This window comes from Nelumbo lutea, chromosome 8, assembly GCF_056320005.1.
Source record: "Nelumbo lutea isolate HS-2025 chromosome 8, American lotus-T2T, whole genome shotgun sequence".
Lineage (NCBI taxonomy): Eukaryota > Viridiplantae > Streptophyta > Magnoliopsida > Proteales > Nelumbonaceae > Nelumbo > Nelumbo lutea.
In genome coordinates this window covers 2,378,634-2,399,758 of record NC_142691.1, presented here as the reverse complement: position 1 = coordinate 2,399,758, position 21,125 = coordinate 2,378,634, and the positions used below count along the sequence as shown (strand labels likewise).

At 39.6% G+C, this 21,125-nt stretch overlaps 1 protein-coding gene across 3 annotated transcripts in view; it reads left to right on the top strand.

Moving 5' to 3' along the window:
* LOC148842163 (tubulin-tyrosine ligase) overlaps positions 1-20,053 on the top strand; it is a 32,257-nt gene extending 12,204 nt beyond the window's left edge. For all 3 annotated transcript variants that reach the window (XM_088959926.1, XM_088959925.1, XM_088959927.1), the window contains 11 exons: positions 1,714-1,839; positions 1,922-2,178; positions 9,292-9,399; positions 9,696-9,837; positions 9,915-10,080; positions 16,868-17,025; positions 17,298-17,621; positions 17,742-17,816; positions 18,089-18,158; positions 18,279-18,436; positions 19,606-20,053. In XM_088959926.1, coding sequence (XP_088816052.1) covers positions 1,714-1,839; positions 1,922-2,178; positions 9,292-9,399; positions 9,696-9,837; positions 9,915-10,080; positions 16,868-17,025; positions 17,298-17,621; positions 17,742-17,816; positions 18,089-18,158; positions 18,279-18,436; positions 19,606-19,755 — 1,734 coding nt within the window. In that variant the 3' untranslated portion in view covers positions 19,756-20,053. The remainder of the gene's footprint in view (positions 1-1,713; positions 1,840-1,921; positions 2,179-9,291; positions 9,400-9,695; positions 9,838-9,914; positions 10,081-16,867; positions 17,026-17,297; positions 17,622-17,741; positions 17,817-18,088; positions 18,159-18,278; positions 18,437-19,605) is intronic.
* Positions 20,054-21,125: the final 1,072 nt, after the last annotated feature.

Below are 21,125 nucleotides of genomic sequence, written 5' to 3'. Positions count from 1 at the left end.
GGGGTAAGCATTAGGTTTAGTTGGTTAAAAGCTGAACCAAAAGTGGATTAAGGAAATACCGAAATAACTGAATTGAATTTCTTATTCAGTTAAAACTGAAATTCATTATATATATTGAATGTATTAATATATAATATATAATATATATTATCTATTATATTGAATTGTACTATATTATATTATCCTACAATTAAATTCGGTTAATTTGGTTTTTCCGGTTAACTGAATTTTCAAATATGAGAACCTCTGAAACCGACTGAAATACCCTAAAACTGAAATAACCTAATGAAAAACTGAAACTGAAAATTTTGGTTCAGTTTTCTCGTTTCAACTGAAATATGCTCACCCCTAAATGTGGTCATAAGCCTTCTCAATATCAATCTTGCAAAATACACCAAAGAGCTGCTTCTGATTCTTGAGAGTTAATCAGTTCATTTGCTATTAAAACTCCATTCAAAATCTTTATCCTGGGATACAAACACATATGGAGGGAGATACAAACACATGAATATGACTCAGTGTACTTTTTTAAACTAGTGGGGATTAGACCATCCCTTTTTTGAACTCAGTAAGGGGGTGGTGGCAAGGAAAAGAAGAAAGGGAGTTGTATCAACCCTCATCCAGACTGAATTGACCCCTTAGCACCAGTTGGTAGAATTAGTAAAGTATCCTCTATGAGCCATCTTCTTGCTGTTGAACAGTTGGTAGCATCAGTTTACTTTTGCTGTTTGCAAATTCTCACAATGACTGATTTCAGTCATTAGCCATCCAAAACCACCACCTTATTATTATTATTATTATTTTGAGAAGAAGTAAAATATCAATTCATTAAAAGGAAAAGTACAACCAGAGGCTGTACAATTGAGGTACAAAGATAGCACTCAAACTACAAAACCAATGGGTGATACAGACAGGCTTTTAAAGTAAAAAAGAGAACTGTAAAAAGGAACTGTCGACTTTTAACTGAATCGAAGACCAGGAAAACAGCTTCCCCACAACCTTCTGCCACAGTTATTATGTTTGAACATGGATTAGACAAGTAAGTACCGATGGCTTTGTCTATGAAAAACAATTCACTGGGACTATTGATCCAAAAAAAAAAAAATTCAATGGGACATCTTTCTGACTTTCTCCCTAAATGTCCTTTTTCCACTATCTCAATCTCTCAAAAGCAGTTCACCTATCTATTCCTCATCTCTCTCTACCTTTTCTCATCCCATTTACCAACACACCTTGACGATGAATTATTTAACAAAAATTGAAATTGACAAATTGTTTAAGAATCAAATGTCCAAAACTACTTGGCCAATGACATCTAGTAACCTTAAGATACATTTGAGAAGAGGCACAAACACAGTGAAAGACAGACAGACACATGAAATACAAGCATAGGCTTCAAAGACATTCCAAAACTTTGGAACTTTTGAAAATTTCCACTCTAACAATCTATATCTGCTCTGCTCTCCAACTGCTTCTGCTTCTGGATGCTTCAGGAATAGATACCTATGATTGCCTGGGTGCATATTGATAAAAAAAATGGTTACCTGGATGCATGTTCTAGGGTGCTGTATAGTGTCGGATACTTCAATTTTTAGTAATGTTCCATATCTGGCACTATGTCCATTAGTGCCCTTACAATATTGAGTTACCTAGATAGATACATTATATTTTAACCAGTTCACTGCTGATTCCTCTTCTTTCCCTTTTAATCAGGCATTCTCTGCTACTGAAATGCCATCTCTCTCATACTTGAATCTTCGGGGAAATCCACTGGAGCAGAATTCTGTTATTGACTTACTAAAACTTTTGAAGGAATTTACTTGTTTACAATCATTGGAGGTATATATTCTGAAACTAACATGGTTGTTCTATACATGTGAAGGAATAACTCATCATATTTAATATTTATTTTATTTTCCAGGTGGATATTCCTGGTCCTCTTGGAGGCAATGCACTTGAAATTCTTCAATCTCTTCCTAATCTTTCTCAGTTGAATGGTGTTAATGCATCAAAAATTATAGAGGCTGGAAAGCATGTAATAGATTCAATGCTTCTGCCACGTCTCCCTGAATGGACTGCTAATGAACCTCTAGTTGATCGGGTTATTAATGCTATGTGGTTATATTTGATGACATATAGACTAGCAGACGAGGAAAAGATTGATGAAACATCTGTGTGGTATGGATTTGCTTCTTGACTCTCTTTTCTTTGGGTAATACTATCATCTTGGTTATATTGATGTACGCGGTGTAGGTCAATATAGTATCTAGTCCTGCATGTGTTCTATGTCATGGGTCACATTGTATGCCAGTCCTAGGAAACTCTTATCTCTCTCTCACCATTTATGATTCAACTGCAGCTGGTGGAAAAGAATAAGATCAAAATAACTTAATAAAGGTTAGTCTAAGAAACAATTTTATTAGCTACTTGTAATATAGGAACATTGATAGGAAAGATTATGGGATCATTATAAGCAATGAAGAGAAGGATTAATATAGTATGTGTAGAGAAGATGGGCCGAATGGCCCATAGGCTGTTTACCCTTTTTTTATCTTTTATGTTCTTTGCTGTAATGGGCCTTAATGTGGGCTTATTCTTTCTTATGCTATGCCTTTTTAATTTTCTGCCCAACTAGGGGCTTCTCTGTAAATTACCAAAGTTTAACTTAATAAAATAGAATTAAGGGTGTAAGAGAAGAGATTATGTTCGAAAGTCTCTCTCTCTGAACCCAAGTTGCCGCCACCTTTTTCTTCTTCTTTTCTCCTCTTGGACTCTGATTTCTGCTACTTTCTTTTGAACTTTTGCATCTTTCTAAACAGTCATTTCTTCTCAAAAGGTTGTTTTTCTTCTTGGTATTAGAGTAGACTCGCTTTTCCCATTTTTCCCCCTTTTTTTTTCCCATACACAGTGTGTATGGAGAACTGAATTGTATGAATAGTTAAAGACACCTATTTCAGCCCAGTTGTTAGTGGTTTCTGGAGAGAAGAGGACTGGTTTTGTCGTCCCCTTGATAGATTCAAGTGTGTTGCCCGAAACCCTAATTTTCTGGAGAAATCTGATTGCGGCTCCCATAGGGAGTTTGACCTGGGCGCTCAATGACTGAAGGCTTTCTCATTCTCCTTCTTGAAGATTGAATCAAGTGGATTGGTGTTTTGTGAAGTCTACAAGGAGCGGCTAAATTTTCTCTGTTTCTCCCAGCTTTCGGGTGTGACGCAGATTACTGGTACAACTGCATAGAGGTTTGCTCACAACACAGTTTTTGTCCTATCTTCATTTGGTGTTTTTCGAAGTTGTTTGAAGTCATTTTTGAAGTGTTTAAGAAGATGAACTCCTCAGACTTTGAAAACAAGCATATTGCTGAACCCGGACAGGTTCTGGGAGCCTCTGTAGACTCTCTACTGGCTGTGACCACAGTCAAGCTAGATGGAACTAATTATCTGGATTGGTCACAATCAGTAAGGATTCATATTTGTAGTAGAGGCAAGTGGGGTATTATCTCCGGGAGCAAAAAGGCTCCTCCGGAAGATGATCCATCATATGAAAAGTGGATACAAGGAAATTATACTATTATTGGGTGGCTTGTGAACTCAATGCAACCACAAATTAGTCAATATTATTTGTGGATGAATTCAACGAAGGAAATTTGGGATAGTGTTGCTGAAACCTATTCTCAAAAATTAGATGTGGCCAGGGTTTACAAGTTGAGAAGTGATGTGAAGAATTTGAGACAGGGGGAGAAACCATTAGCTGTATACTTCTCAACACTGAAGTCTTTATGGCAAGAAATAGATTTGATAGAAGCTGTAACCTAGGATACCACTAATGATGCTGAGACCTACAGAAAACTGGTTGAGAGAAACAAGGTGTTTGAGTTCTTGATATCCAGAGTATAACATTACAAAGCAAAATATTTTATCCAAGGATAGTGTCTCACTGTCTCACGCATATGCCTTAGTAAGTAGTGAAGAAAGCAGAAGACATGTCTAGGTCTAAGGGGCTGGTCTAAATGATCACTTTGCTAATATGGGAGTGAAACCCAAGGGGGTTGTAGGGACTCTAAGTAGCTCAAGGAAGAAAGAGATTATCTGTGAGTACTGTAAAAAGCCAAAACACACTAAAGACAAGTGCTGGAAATTGCATCCTGAGCTCTTACCACTTCGGTTTCAGAAGAAGTCTGATAATAAAAAGGCAGGGAGTGCTAATGTTGCTGCTGGTCCAGATAGTGACAGATACCAAACTGAAGAGATGACATCTACTGGTAGTTAGCAGCTATGAAGGCAGAATATGAGAAGTTTGGGAGGATGATCAGTCACCTAGAGGGTGTGACATCTTCTTCCAACCCTTCAGAAAATTCAACCTCTTCTGCATTTGCTCATTCAAGTATACGGGTTTCTGCCAATTATGCAACTATTTCAGGTAATTGTAGGATCCCTTGGATTATTGATTCTGGTGCTTCTGATCATATGACCAATTTTTCTACTTTGTTTGTTTCATATGATTTACTTCCTAGACGTGACAAAATCACCCTAGCCGATGGCTCTCTTGCCCCTATCTCCGGCAAGGGAACCATCAAGGCTACGAACTCCTTGGTTCTTCCTTCTGCTCTTCATGTACTCAAACTAAATACAAACTTATTATCTGTAAGTAGCCTAACTAAGTCATTAAACTGTTGTGTAACATTCTTCTCTTCCTACTGTGTTTTTCAGGATCTGGAGTCTCAGAAGGTGATTGAGAGTGGCCATGAGGCGAATGGAATATATCTGCTGGATACTCCTAGATAGTGCCATGAACAACCTGGAAAAGCTGCTTTTGGGTCTACATCTACAGAGTCCATTAGTCGAGTCATGTGTCATTGTCGTTTGGGTTATCTTTCTTTTTTTGCATTAAGTCATTTATTCCCAGAACTGTTTAAGGGAATTAGTTTGTCCAATCTTCATTGTGAGTCTTGTGAACTGTCAAAACATTGTAGAAACAGTTATCCTCTGAGTAATAAAAGATCTTCTCCTTTTAATATTGTGCACTCTGATGTGTGGGGGCCTTACCGCTTACCCTCTATGGTGGCTACAAATACTTTATCTTGTTCATTGATGACTTTTCTTGGTTCACTTGAATATTTTTTATGAAGTCCCGTGATGAAGTTCTCAGACTTGTGAGGCAAAAGAATATTTTGATACCAGGATTAAATTTTTCAGATCTGACAATGCAAAAGAATATTTTGAGAAAAACCTGATCTACTATCTCACTGATTTCGGGGTTATTCATCAAAGCTCCTGTGTTAGGACCCCAGAACAGAATGGAATTTCTGAAAGGAAAAATAAACATTGTTGAAGTCGCAAGAAGTATTCTATTTGCCTCACATGTTTCTACAAAGTTTCGGGGTGATGTTGTTCTCACTATTACCTACCTTATAAATCGTATGCCATCCAGGGTTTTAGGGTTTAAGTCTCCCTTCAGTCTCCTTTATCCGGACAAGGATCTTTTTCCTATTCCTCTTCATGTCTTTGGCTGCATCTGTTATGTACATATCCCAAGTGTCCAAAGACATAAATTTGAACCAAAAGCCCACAAGTGTATTTTCCTTGGTTATTCCCCCACACAGAAGGGTTACTGTTGTTTTGATTCGAAGACTGACACTCGATATGTCTCAATAGATGTCACATTTGATGAGCTTTCTTCCTTTTATGGTTCTTCTCTGGAGAGACATTGTCCAAAGGGGAAGGATTTGTCACAGGTGTTTGCTCTTCCTCTTCCTATCCTATTTGAGTCTTTTGCTGAGTCTCTTCATCATTCAAATGAATCAAGGGAGGATCAGTCACTTCACTCTCATTCCAGTGTTCCTATTCCTCATCCTTTACCTCCTCGCCCTCTTTTTAATCCCATGTTGTATCAATGACAAAAAACCAGAAATGAGCAGATTGTTTCCCCTATAACACATGAGCCTCATGCACTTCCAGTTATAGATGAGACAACAGGTGCTGTTACAGCCCCTTTGGAGCCATCATTCCCAGACCTTGATATCCCCATTGCTATTAGGAAAGGAAAAGGGAAGTGTACTGCACATTGCATTTTCAAACACCTTTCTTATAGTTTGCTCTCTCTTTAATATTTTGCCTACCTTTCTTCTGTTGCCTCTAACCCAATTCCCAGGTTTGTGCTTGAAGCTTTTAATATTCCGGAATGGAGGGATGCTATGAGAACAGAAATTGATGCCCTTCACAAGAATGACACTTGGGAAGTGGTTGATTTGCCTGAAGGGAAGGATCTAGTAGAAGCTGTAAGTGGGTTTTTACTATCAAATATCATACTGATGGAACCATTGAAAGGTACAATGCTAGGCTGGTTGCAAAAGGCTATACACAGACATATGGGATTGATTATCTGGAAACCTTTGCCCCTGTTGCCAATATGACTTCTGTGAGAGTTCTGCTATCTTTGGCTTTACACTCGGACTGGCCACTTTATCAACTGGATGTAAAGAATGAATTTCTGAATGGAGAATTATATGAGGAAGTCTATATGTCTTTTCTTCTAGGGATGTATGAAACAGATATGAAAGGAAAGGTCTGCAAGCTGAAGAAATCTCTTTTTGGACTCAAACAGTTTCCTAGAGCATGGTTTGAAAGGTTTAGGGCTGCCCTTGTTAGCTTTGGCTATGTATAGACACAGTCTGATCATGCCTTCTTTGTGAAGAGGAGGGGATCCTTGGCCGTTTACCTGATTGTGTATGTTGATGATATTGTTGTGACTGGTAATGATGTCTCAGGAATCAATGATCTCAAATCTTTCCTTCATACAGAGTTTGAGATCAAAGGTTTGGGGGAATTGATATACTTTTTTGGCATAGAAGTTGCTAGATCCAAGGATGAGATCCTTATCTCTTAGAGGAAGTATGTTTTTGATTTGCTCTCTGAAACAAGGAAGATGGGTGCTAGACCATTTTCTATTTCTATCGATATGAGCCATAAACTCTCTGCTTCAGATGGAATATTGTTAAAAGATAAGGAAGTCTTCCAGAGACTACTTGGAAAACTTCTTTATGTATGCATGACTCGGCCAGACATTGCATACGCTGTCAGATGCATCAGTCAGTTCATGCATGCTCCCAGGGATACTCATATGGCAGCAACAGAGCGGATTCTGTGTTATTTGAAGGGCTCCCCTGGAAAGGGAATTCTATTTGCCAAGCATGGCCATATGAAACTTGAAGCCTACACAGATGCTAACTGGGCTGGAAACATTGATGACAGAAGATCTACCTCTGGGTACTGTAGTTTGGTGGCAGGTAATATTGTCTCTTGGAGAAGCAAGAAACAATTAGTTGTTGCTCGATCTTCAGCCGAAGCAGAATACAGAGCTATGGCTCATGGAGTTTCTGAACTATTGTGGTTTAAATCCTCGATGGAGGAACTGAGTATTGAGCATGATAAGCCAATGATGTTATACTGTGATAATTAGGCCGCCATCAACATTGCTCACAACCCAGTGCAACATGACAGAACTAAGCATATTGAAGTTGACAGACACTTCATTCGAGAAAGAGTGGCTTCTGGAGAAGTGTGTCTACCTTTCATCACCTCTGAAGGACAGTTAGCAGATTTCCTCACCAAGGGCATTCCCAAGGCTAAACTTCAGCATGATACTGGCAAGTTTGGCATGATTGACATCTATGCTCAGTTTGAGGGGGAGTGTAGAGAAGATGGGCCGAATGGCCCATAGGCTGTTTATCATTTTTTTATCTTTTATGTTCTTATGTTATGTCTTTAATTTTTTGCCCAACTAGGGGTTTCTCTGTAAATTACCAAAGTTTAACTTAATAAAATAGAATTAAGGGTGTAAGAGAAGAGATTATGTTCGAAAATCTCTCTCTCTGAATCCAAGTTGCCGCCACCTTCTTCTTCTTCTTTTCTCCTCTTGAACTTTGATTTCTGCTATTTTCTTTTGAACTTTTGCATCTTTCTAAACAGTCATTTCTTCTCAAAAGGCTGTTTTTCTTCTGTATGTTTACAATAAATTAAATGGAAGGAGAAAAGGCTAAGGAAATTGATGATGGTTATACCCATCTACTCTCATCATATGCATCAAAGGTATCTTTAGTGGTAGACATGCCTTTTCTTCCCATCTATTTTTACCTTTTTATGGGATATGGATTTAAAGCCTATTTTAAGGATCCATCAGATATAGGAGGATTTATCAAACAATTAAACAGATTGAATCAAATTGATTCAATATTTGAGTCTGATTCATTGACAGCCTGTACTCATCTCACATACATATTCCTTCTTTTTTTTTTTTTTTTTTTTTTTTTTTTTTTTTTTTGAGAAATGGTAGCTTTACATATTATATATATATGCCCCCAAGAAAAAAAAAATAAAGAAAAATCATCTTAAGGGATTATGCCGTATTCTTCTGGGCTGTTTTGGATTGTGCCCCTGCTCTCTAGCCTGGACAGTTTTGGGTTTTTTCTCTAAGGTTCTTAATACAATCCACAGTTATTTATCAAAACTTCTTTAGGAGCAACTCTTATATCCCTTTTGCACATTCTGAAGCTAGTATATTCAGCAGGATGAGAATGTTTGGAGGTTGAAGGAGATTTCAAGGTGGTAATTGGCATAATTGCAATATACTTGGGAACTTCTACATTGTATGTGAGAAGCAAGACCTTTGGCACATAGATTGATTATCTTATTCTGGTGCACTCCAAGATCAGCAAATGGCCTTACTGACTTTTTATTAAGGCTTTTATGAGGAGGTACTTCAGGGCCAGGGGCACAACCGATTGATTTTTTTTTTCTTTTTTTTTCACCTGTGATTTCTTGTTGTTTGTTTTTTCAAGATTGGCAGTTTTCATGCTGTATTTTAGCCCCCTCTCTTGATATTTGAAAGGAAGGGGTTTAAGTTTTTGGATGTTTTTCCTTTTTCAATTTTCACTAAATCAATAATGCTCTTCAATTGCCATTATTCCTTTTGTTCTTTCTCATCTTTAGTAATGTTATTTATTTTATTTCCCTGTGCTAGTTACATCTTCAATTGCTACTAGTCTAAATTCACCAAAACTCATTCATATGGCTAAACTGATGTTGGTTTTCTTTTTTCTGCCCACTAAGTTCAAATGATTCATTTATTTGACATTACCCACATTATTTGTAAACTTAATCCGTTTAGTCCTTGGCATATGATTGCTCTAATTAGTAGGCTTGACAAATCTTCTTATTAAATTAAATAAGCCTTGGCATAAAGAAATTTATTTTCTCACCTCATAAAGATGGTGATGTGTTTCTGAATGTATTATAGGTATGTGATGGATGAACTAGGTTCAGCTTTGCGCCATAGTGATGAACCAAACTTCAGGGTGTCTCCATTTCTCTACATGCCAGAAGGGAATTTGGCATCAGCAGTGAGGTACTTTCTTTATCTTACTTGTTCTGCTTTTGCTGGATTTTCAGAAATCCTATCCGCGTTTTCAATTAATATTTAGTAATAATTCTCAAAGAACAAAGGTAATCCTAGTAGTTAGTAGGTAAGCTATTATGATTGTGTTCTAGAGCAAGTAACTTTGTAGGCATTAGGGGTTGTGGCGACTTATACTAGTGCACTTTCATTTCTTATCCTTCTTTATTCTTCTTTTCTTTTCTTTCCAACCTCCTGCAAAATTTAGCGAAAGATCAACACGTTTGACTTGTATAAAATGTTTCCAGCTTTTCTATCTTATGGCCAATCCAGAATGTTCATAGAGGTGATGAATGTACCCGTGATTTTTTGTTTGGTATTGGAGAGGACAAGCAACGATCTGCCAGGCTTACCGCTTGGTTCCATACACCAATAAATTATTTCATCCAGGTAATTTTATGTCTCCTTTTACAAAACTAAATTGGCATCCACTATTTTGGAATGATTGGTTTGCTTCTATTCTTCAGGTTTATGAAAAATACTTCCAGCAACTTTGTTCAAAAGCTACTTCCTTTACGTGCACGAAGGGGTCCCCTGCCAGAAGTTTATTTCGAAATGATGGTTCTGTTCTCCGTGTTTATACGGATATACCTCAAGTGGAGGAATTCTTGACACACCCTGAATTCTCACTCAGTATTCTCCATTCTTGTTCAGTTTTTGCCAAATTTTTGCACTTTAATCTGTTATTTTATTCCTTTTTTTATTTTTACTTTCCTCTTTCTCACTTGTGTTTCTTTAAACAGTTAAGCACTTTGTGGAAATTTAGGTATTCTCCCTGATGTTCTGAAAGTTTAATAAAGTATCCAATTGCATGGTTCTATTCTAGTGTTATTGTTAGTAAGTTCAGGGACGGCAGAAGTATGACATAGGACATGCTTGGGTTTATCATTTGCAGTAGGCTTTAAGAAAACAAAAAGCAGAAAATCTCCAACATGATTGCATTTGGATATAATATGATTTTTTTTTTCAAATGGCAGCATAAACAATTTGGATATATACTACATAAGATGTGTGTGCAAGTTTAAGTATATTCATGTGAATTCGGATTAGCTGAATGCTCTAGCTGTTCAGCAGGCTGTGGAACCAATAACAATGCTCCACGCCAGTGATAAAATACATGGGGCCCATGCTGACAGGTTGAGTGGTTGTGGGTCCCATGTATTTTATGACTGGTGTGGAGTGTTATTATTAGTTCCACAGCTTGTTAAACAGCTAAAACATTCAGCTAATCCTATCTCTATTCATGCACATTTGTGTATTATATGTAACCATAATACATACTAAAATGTCATAAAAAATACATTATACAACTAATATGTAAGAAATAAAATAAAAGGCTGATAAAAAGTATGTAAGAAATAAAATAACATAGAATTCCAAATTACAAAACAGTTGTGATCAATCCAAATACAGTCTTTTACTAGGAAAAGAAAATCACTCCTGATATAGAAATAATCTTAAATGATGAGACAACCTAAACCTAATGAATGTAACTTTCCCAGACCACTCAGAATGCAATTATTGGAAGATGTACCAAGATTCATTTGATTCCTCTCCATTTTCTACATTTATAATGCCTATAAAAGTCTTAAATCAATATTCCATTCTGAAGAGAAATCTGAATTATCAAGTCCTGTCATTACCTTCTTGTTGAATTTTGCCTATCTTTGAGCAATGCAACAACTTTTGATGGAACTCTGCAATACTATTGTATGACGTCGTGAGTTCTTTTACCTATTTGTATAGGCCTGTGGTGAGATACCGCTCACCTCGGAAGCCCCTTCGAGGGTGGGCTTAACCTCCTGAAACAGAAGATGGAGGGGAAGAAGAGATGGGAAGGTAGGAAAGGAGTGACTCAGTGAGAGAAAAACAGAGGGATATTCATTCACACCTTTCATTATATGAGTATGGCCTTATATAGCTGGCCTACAGGTGTAATCATAGAGGGAATATCCTCTGATTTGCAGGGTAACTAACTCTGGAAAATATCATGGAGGGAATATCCTCTGGCGGCAGAGTAACCAACTCTGAGTGTAACTAATTCTGGGGCTCTGTTGCATGTGCTTTCTGCCTCCTTGTGAACTGTTGATGGGTGGTGTTCTGCTCCACTCCCATTGTTGGGTTCGGGGGAAGTATTTGGGTCCCAACAATTCCTCCCTCCTTAACATTGACCTTGCCCTCAAGGTTTAGATTAGGGAACCTCCCATTCAGCCTTAGATAAGGTTCCCAAGTGGTGTCTTCTGGAGGCAGTCCGGCCCATTCTACCTTGGCTTCTGGTACAACCTGCCCACCTCGTCGTACCCAACGGAAATCCACAATTCTGATAGGCTTTGTGTAAATGTTCCCTTCTTCAGTGAATTGGGGTAAGTTGGATGAGATAGGAGTATGATTTCCCACAACTTTCTTGAGAAGAGAGATGTGAAACACCGGATGAAGCTTCGAGGTAGTAGGGAGGTCCAATCTGTAAGCAACAAGGCCCACTCTCTCCAGCACCTTATAGGGCCCATAATACCTGGGAGCTAGCTTGTGCCAAGCTCGTCTTACCACTGAGACCTGGCGGTAAGGTTGGAGCTTAAGGTAGACAAAATCACCCACCTGAAACTCTAATGGGCAGTGGTGAGAGTCATAGCGGGCCTTCATTCGTTGTTGGGCCTTTCTCAAATTGGTCTTGAGCAGTCTAAGGATCTCGTCTCTTGCTAGTAGGCGAGTCTCTATTTCTGCCACCTTGGACGACCCATATTCATAGGGTAATATGGGAGGGGGTTCTCTGCCGTATAGGGCCTTGAAGGGTGTCATCCCTGCAGCTGACTGATAAGTCGAGTTGTACCAGTATTCTGCCCATGGAATCCAGTGGGCTCACTGTCTAGGCTTCTCCCCTATGAAGCATCTAAGGTAGGCTTCTAAGCATCGATTAAGGACTTCAGTCTGTCCATCAGTCTGCGGGTGATAGCTTGTGGATGGGTGTAGTTGGGTTCCTTGCAATCGGAAGTATTCCTTCTAGAATGAACTCAGGAAGGCAGGGTCACGGTCCGAGACAATGGATCTTGGTGTTCAATGCAGTTTTGCCACGTCCCGTGTGAAGATGTCAGCCACCATTGCTGCGGTGTAAGGGTGAGGCAATGCAGAGAAATGGCTATACTTGGTGAGACGGTCAACCACTACCATGATAACCTCCTTCCTTGCAGAACGAGGAAGTCTCGTAATGAAGTCCATGGAGAGGTCTTCCCACACTTGCTCTGGAATCTTGAGGTAGAAGGCCAGCAGGAGACTGTGAGGAGTATTTCTGTTGTTGGCAAGTTTGGCATTCGGATACATAGTGCAACACATCCTTGCGCATTCCTACCCAATGGTAATGGCTGCTGAGTCTCTTTAGGGTCCGTAGCACCCCTGAATGTCCCCCTAATGCGGAATCATGAAACAACCTTAGCAGTTCAGTTTTGTGGGTGGAATTTGGAGCAACCACAAACCTACCCTTAAAGAAAAGATCAGGTCCTACAATTTGGTAACCCGCAACCTGGGAGGGGTCACGTTTCCGCTCTTCCCTGATGTCTTGTAGCTGCGGATCAGATCTGGCTTCTTGCCGTATAGCTTCAAACAAGGGAAAACTGGGCTGAGAGCAGGTCAATTGGGCTAGCTCTTCTACCCTTGATAAGGCATCAACTACTTTGTTGGCAGGCCTAGGCTTATACTCTATGTGGTAGTCAAATACCATCAGTTTACTAAGCCATTTTTGCTCCTCCGGGGTGTGCACCCTTTATTCTGCTATGTACTTCAAACTTCGTTAGTCTGTCCTTATGATAAATTGGCGTTCCAATAGGTATGTATGCCATTTCTGTACTGCCATTACCACAACCATCATTTCCTTGACATAAGTGGACTGATTTTGGTGAGCTGCTTAGAGACCTTGCTGAAATAAGCAATGGGTTGCCCCTTCTGCATCAGGACGGCCCCTACCCCTACACCCGATGCATCACACTCTATCTCAAAGGGCTGAGAGAAATCCGGAAGAGTGAGGATTGGAGGGCTAGAAACTACTATCTTCAAGTCTTCAAAGGCCCGTTGGGCATCATCAGCCCAACCGAAAGAATCCTTCTTTAACAAATGCGTTAGAGGGGCGGCCATAAGCCCATACCCCTTAATGAAGCGCCTATAATAACCGGTAAGCCCAAGAAAACCTCTGAGAGCCTTTACAGTAGTGGGCTTGGGCCACTTTTGGATGGCATCTATCTTTTCTAGGTCTACCATGACCTGCCCTACTGCAACCACATGGCCTAAGTACTGAATCTGTCTTTGTCCAAATGAACACTTTGTCATTTTGGCATGTAACCGATGCTCCCTTAGAGTTGTGAGGGTAAGTTTCAGATGTTCCATATGGGTGTCCCAATCCCTACTGTCATTCATGAGGGCTTGAAAGGTGGAGGGGGCGTTGGTGAGTCCAAACGGCATAACTAGAAACTCATAATGACCATCTTGGGTTCTAAAGGCTGTCTTGTGGATGTCAGCCTGGTGAACCCAGATCTGATGATACCCGGACCGCAGGTCTAGTTTGGAGAACACTTGTGCTTCCCCTAACTCGTCCAGCAGTTCATCAATGAGGGTTATCGGAAACTTGTCCTTACTGTAATCTGGTTAGGGGCCCGGTAATCTACGCAAAAACGCCAACTACCATCCTTCTTCACTAGGAGTACAGGGGATGAAAACGGGCTGGTGTTGGTCTGTATATGCCCTTTGTCCAATAGCTCTCTTACTGCCTTCTCAATTTCCAGTTTCTGGAAATAAGGGTATCCATATGGCCTCACATTGGCCGGTTTGGAATCTGGTAAGAGGGGTATCTGATGGTCATGGGCCCGGGGTGGAGGTAATTGGTTCGGTTCCTTGGATATGTCACCAAACTGATCGAGTATCGATCGTAGGGCCTTGTGCTGGGCTTTCGTGGGTTTGTCACAGCCCTGATTGTTTAAAATTGGTACTGTGGGCCGAATGCCTAAGTGCATAAACAAGAGCTGTCCAGCATCCTTGGAGGCCCATATCATGGAAGCTAAAGTATCACCTCAGGGACTAGGGGGCCGCACCCCTTGTAAATGGCAAGTCTGTCCATCTTGGTAAAAATCCATTGTCATTTTGGCCCAATCACAAAGTGTAGGACCTAGGCCACGTAACCAATGGATTCCCAAAATAATATCAGCCCCCGAGAAATCCAATGGGTGGAGATCTACCACGAAATTATGGCCCTGTATGAGGATCTTTTCCTTCTTACATACACCATCACATAACATCTGATTCCCATTAGCCACATGGATCGAAAAGAGAGTGGGTTGTATAGTCATACCTAGTTGCTTTGCCAAACGGCAAGTGATGAAATTCAGGGTAGAGCCACTGTCAATCAAAATCATCACAGACCGGCCAACCAATCTTCCTTCTACTCGCATGGACTGAAGAGGGTTGAGGCCCATGAGAGCGTGTAAGGAGATCTCGGCTCCGACAGGTTCTGGTTCGTCTGATATCAGTTCACAGTCTTCAATGTTCTCTGGTTGTGTCCCCTCCGGCTCTTCCTCTGTCTGAAGGAGAAACATTCGCTGAACCCGACACTTATGGCTCGGCCCAAACTTGTCACCACAGTTGTAACAGAGCCCTTCTCGCGTCAGGCCTGCATCTCAGCCCATGAGAGGCGTTTGAAGGGCATAGTGGGCCTGGGCAAAATGGGCTTCTGAGAATCCCTAACTTGTTTCATGGGTTGCTATTCGGCCCGTTGGGTAACCCTCACATTTGGGTAGGACAACTTGCTGGCTCTGCGCATATTGTCGATTTTCTCTTCTTGCAGGCGAGCCAAACCCACCGCAGCCATGACTGTCGCCGGACGGAGAGCCCTAACCTCCAGGCGGATGTCCTCTCTGAGGCCTCCCACAAAACACATTACTAAGGCCTTCTCCGGCCATCCATGTACCCTGGTTGCCATTCTCTCGAACTCGAGCTGGTAGTCTGCTACCGTCCTAGTTTGCTTTAACCGAGTGAGGAGTTTGTCGTAATCCACGAATGCCATTGGCCCAAAACGGATGCACAGGGCTTCAGTGAACTCCACCCACATTATCTGAGGATGGGTTTGACGACACCACTGGAGCCATAGAATCGCGTCTCCTTCTAGATGAATGGAAGCGATGGAGACGCGCTGGTGTGCAGGGGTTTCGTGGTACTCGAAAAATCTTTCTGCTCTGAAGATCCAAGGAATGGGATCTCCACCGGAGTAGTTGGGGAAGTTGATCTTGTTGACTTTTCCGGTGGGGTAACCCCCAGTTCCTTGGCTGCTGGAAGTAGAGGCTTCTGCCCCTGCTGGGTGACTAGTCTCGCCAGATTGTTGCTGAGAGGTGATGCTGGAGATGACCATCTTGAGTTCCCTGAGTTCGTTCAGCACTTGGTGGAACCCAATCTCAAGCTGGTCGACTCTATCATCCATGGTAGAGGAACGTGTCTGCGGCATAGCTGGCCTGCTATCTGGATAGCCTGGCTCTGATACCAACTTGGTGAGATACCGGTCGCCTCGGAAGCCCCTTCGAGGGTGGCTTAACCTCCTGAAACAGAAGATGGAGGGGAAGAAGAGAAGGGAAGGTAGGAAAGGAGGGACTTAGTGAGGGAAAAACAAAGGGATATTCATTCACACCTTTCATTATATGAGTATGGCCTTATATAGCTGGCCTACAGGTGTAATCATAGAGGGAATATCCTCTGATTTGCAGGGTAACTAACTCTGGAAAATATCATGGAGGGAATATCCTCTGGCGGCAGAGTAACCAACTCTGAGTGTAACTAATTCTGGGGCTCTGTTGCATGTCCTTTCTGCCTCCTTGTGAACTGCTGATGAGTGGTGGTCTGCTCCACTCCTATTGTTGGGTTCGGGGGAAGTATTTGGGTCCCAACAGCCTGTTTGTCTGCGATTAAATTGCGAACACTAGAGATTCTCTGGATGGGCCTTGAGGAATGTCCAGCCCATGCCATGATTTTGTAGCCAGTCATTCTTAGCTATTTCATTCTTGTATCTCTTAGCAATTATGATGCTTGAATCTGAAGTAAATAAAAGAATTTAATTATGGATAAGAACTAAATAAAGAGTATGTTAATAACAACAAATTCATCATGGAGATGGATGCAGAACTAAATAAATAAAAAAAATCAGCTTCTCTACATGCTAGAATTTTCTTAGTCACACGTATCCTCTTTGTAGCTTGTGTGAAAAGCTTGACCATTCTTATCCTGCTCTTGTTGACTAGAATTGCCCTGTACTCCTTTGGTTCTCTTGGTTGGTAAATTAAAATTTCTAGTTGCTTTCAAATGTGGTTGCTTTTTGGGTCCTTGTCGCCATTTCCTTTGCCTGTGAAGTTTAATATCACAACTTAGATGATACTCTGCATGGTTTGTTTGCTTGCAGCATCTGATCCAAAAGAAGCAGATATCATTTGGACAAGCATGCAAGTGGATGAGGAAATGAAAAAAACTACTGGAATCACAGAAAATCAATACATAAACCAATTTCCTTATGAAGCTTGTCTTGTCATGAAACATCATCTGGCAGATACACTTCAGAAGGTTAAGCAGTTTACTCCTTAAGACAATGTCTTCTTGTGATCATGGATTACTAAACTAAGTTATAAATTAGGGGCATTGACAATTTGGTTGCATGATGGTTCCTCATATGTACTAATCAATGGGATTTTTAATATTCTGCCCATCTATTGTTCTAACAGTTGTAGCTCATCTTGTAATACATGCTTTATGCTGCCTGTTAGCAATTCAACAATTCAAATACTACAAGCAGGATTGTCACTAACCTCAATCATTTTAATTTTCTTTTACAACAGGCACATGGTCGTCCTGAATGGTTCCAACTTACTTATAATCTAGAAACACATCTATCTGAATTGATTGGTGACTACTATGTACGCAGAAGAGATGGGCTTGACAATCTGTGGATTTTAAAACCATGGAACATGGCACGGACTATTGATACAACTGTTACTAGTGATTTATCTGCTATCATACGACTTATGGAAACTGGTCCAAAAATATGTCAGAAATATATTGAGCATCCTGCTCTGTTCAGAGGGAAGAAGTTCGACCTCCGTTACATAGTTTTGGTTCGTAGCATGAAACCTATGGAGATATTTCTCTCTGATGTTTTCTGGGTATGTAAGTTAAACCTGTGAGCACCATGCAAAACATTGCTTTAATTTATCCAACTTATCTGGTGTAGATGACATTTAAGATGCAATCCTTGACATTGAGCTCTTTTTTTCTCCCCCCAGGTTAGACTAGCAAATAATACATATTCTTTGGACAAGGCCAGCCTTTTTGAATATGAAACTCATTTTACAGTTATGGTAAGTTCCAACAGTTTCTTGTTAGTAGAAAAGCCAGCTTCTTTAGCTATAATCCTGAAGTTTTATTTCCCCTTTTTTTCTTTCTTTTTTTATTTTGCAGAAGCTCATAAGAAAGTAAGGTTTTGATTATGCTCTTTTATTGCAATTTGAGTCAAAGAACACCTGATCAAATTTTCCTGATTCTCTTCGTTAGGATTCTAGCTGTCACATTTTTGCATATATTTCGTCCACACTTCCAGATTACCTTTTCTAATTAATCTTATGGATTTCAGAACTACATTGGAATACTGAACCACATGAACACACCGGAATTTGTAATGGAGTTTGAGGAGGAACACCATGGTATTAAGACCAGCCTATATGTGGTTTATAATATTCATCTTTCCATTCCTCCCCAAGCTGATCGAGTGTCTGCAAATCCTTGTGTTGACTATTTTTTCACATTCACTGTATTTCTTGCAGTTAAATGGCTGGATATCCATAATAGGGTCCGAAATATGATCCGAACTGTGTTTGAATCAGCTGCAGAAGTCCATCCTGAAATGCATAGTTCAACATCTAGAGCCATGTATGGGGTGGATGTGATGCTGGATAGCTCTTTCCAGCCAAAGTTATTGGAGGTAAGCTATTGAACAAATATGTAGACAAAAGTTTGTGTTGGGGGGCCAAAGGACCTATATATTGTTTAGGTCCCTTATTTGACAAATGATCTTTCATTGGCCATATCATGCCTTTTATGGCAAGAATGGGCATATACACTGTATGAAAAATTTCATGCAGGATTGGAATCAGGGAAAGAATCCATTAAGAAAGAAATCAATTTTCTCCCAATTCCTTGTTGGGTGACAATTTTGTAAATTTTGGGTGGTTTGGGTTCTAGTTTTTTATTTTTCCTTGTTAGCTAGTATTTGAAGAAAGGGGTTAATCATCTTTAAAGGGCCGGTTTAGTTTATAGGATTTTATTGTAGAGTAGTTAGAATTTTGAAAAGTTGATGAAATTACTCCATTTTTCTTTCAACTACTAAGCTTGTCCATTTTTTCTTAAAAAAAAAGGTTGTCCATTTTGCATAATTTTTTGTGTCATTAGATAGGTAATTGAGTTATTTATCCATCAAGACCAAGATCTCATAAACTGGATGTGTTTTCAAGGAGTCATAGCCTTTTTACTGATAGGGGTCCATCTGTTACAAGATTTTGGTCTTCTTATTTCTCTCTTATAGTTGTTTTTTATTTGTTTAGTTGAGTGAAGAGATACCAGAATTCCTTTAGGGGTTAAGAGTCCTTATTTGAGTCATGGGTTTTATATAGGTATATCTTACTTTTGAGAAGTTAGAAGTTTTTAGTCTAGATTAAAGTGAGATCTGAGCCCTTGTGTTTAATCTTACAACTGAAGTCATTGTAGTTGGTATTTTAGAGCTGAACTAATGGAATGAAGAGTTTGTTTTGAAATTTCATGGTGGGTTGTGGGTAAGAGTGTTATCTTCTCTCCCTTTTTCTTCTAAGGTGCAATCTTTCTTCTCTTTCTCTCTTATATTCAAATCTGAACTTCTCTTTCATGATTCAAATCCATAATTTCCTTTCCTTATCACATTCGTCATAGTAGGACTTCCTTCTTCCCCTACATTAAAATGTTTTTTGCTTAAGTCTGTTCTTCACTTGGTATGTATTCTGCGGTTGGGCCGTCTAGACACTTTGTGGACATGGAGGGTTTTTTTGACTTTTCCTCATAGAAACTTACCTGGGTTCTTTCTGAATTTAAATTGTGTTTGTAATTTCTACATTGTTGCAGGTTACCTACTGCCCTGATTGCACAAGAGCATGCAAATACGATACAAAAGCAGTAATTGGAAGTGGTGATGTAATCAAAGGTCGGGATTTTTTCAATCATGTCTTCGGTTGTCTCTTCCTAAATGAAACCACTCATGTAACCCAAATATAACAAGCCTTATGCGGGAAGGAAAATATTATACAATCTGCAAGGTATGTAATTTAGATATTAAATTTTCAGCTGTATAATTGAGTCTTTTTTTGCCTTGGAGGGTAAGTGTTATTAGCTTTTTCTTTAGGGCATCAATTTTGCTCTTGAAGTACATCTCCACCCAATACCCAACATGAGAAACCAAGCAGGATTTTGATTGTGGATAGTAGTTGTTATTGATTTTTAATATACATACATATTTGTTATGAGGTAACTACCTCCAATGAAAAATATGATTATTGGAATTAATCATGATTCTTAAGAGAAAACGCATCACCTAAACTAATATATTCTGATTTTGAATTTGAAGCTTGGACGTCTTTACTGTTGAACTTCATTACAGACATCATCCTTGTTGAGCAAATAAGTTTCTGATCTCCCTCTTCCTTTTCAATAAGCTAATCGTCACTAAACGACCAAGTTCTTTTCCTGGTTCTTTCTTTGCTGATATCAATTGCATTGTAGTTCTCCATTGATGTTGGAGCTTGGAATTTGAATTTGGGTTCTCATCGAAGGTGGAATTAAACCCACCAATGAATGGCACTTACGTTGCCTGGTATAAGATATTTATTGCAAAAGAGGCTGGTAGAGTTTTCATGGCAATATTCTTGGATAAGACGATCACCAAGAGACACTCTTTACATGGCTGAGGTGAAACATTAGTTTTTGAAAGCAATAAATAATGAAAAATCAAATAAATTACACAAAATTGAGAGGGTTAAAGATTGTTAAGAGAGGAAACGGTGAGCTTGATACGTGTGTGTGCGCAATTGAATTGGTTTGAGTTGGGCTATTATTGTTAGGCTCTGGCCAGGCTCGGATTACCTGAGGGCTAGGCATGGGCTCCGCTTAAGGATAAAAAATCCAGACCCAGCTCCGTGCAAAATTTCATGTTGGAATGGTTTGGGTGTTGGTTGGGTCCAAGTTGTACCCCTAACCAAGGTTCAAAATATTGATAATACACTGGTAGGGCGTATCGGCCTGTTTAAGTACTGTTTTTTTATGCGTTTTTTTTTTTTTTGAAATTGGTTCAGAGGGGCCGGTTTAAGGCCAGTCTACCCCTGAACCACTCACCGTGACGAAATTTTGATCCTTGCCCCTAACATCATGTCGAAGTCAATCCAAACCTCAATTCTGATCTTAATTTTAATTTTAATCCAATTCAATCATATTTTGACATGATTTCTTCACTGTTTTTTTTTTTGTTTTCATTTTTTTAATGCTTGAAGTTATTAATGGGATTGTGAGCTCCTAAATTGCTGAATTTTGAGTTGTAGATCATATCTACATGTTAAAAGCAAGGTTATCCATTAATCCATGTTGCCATGTTT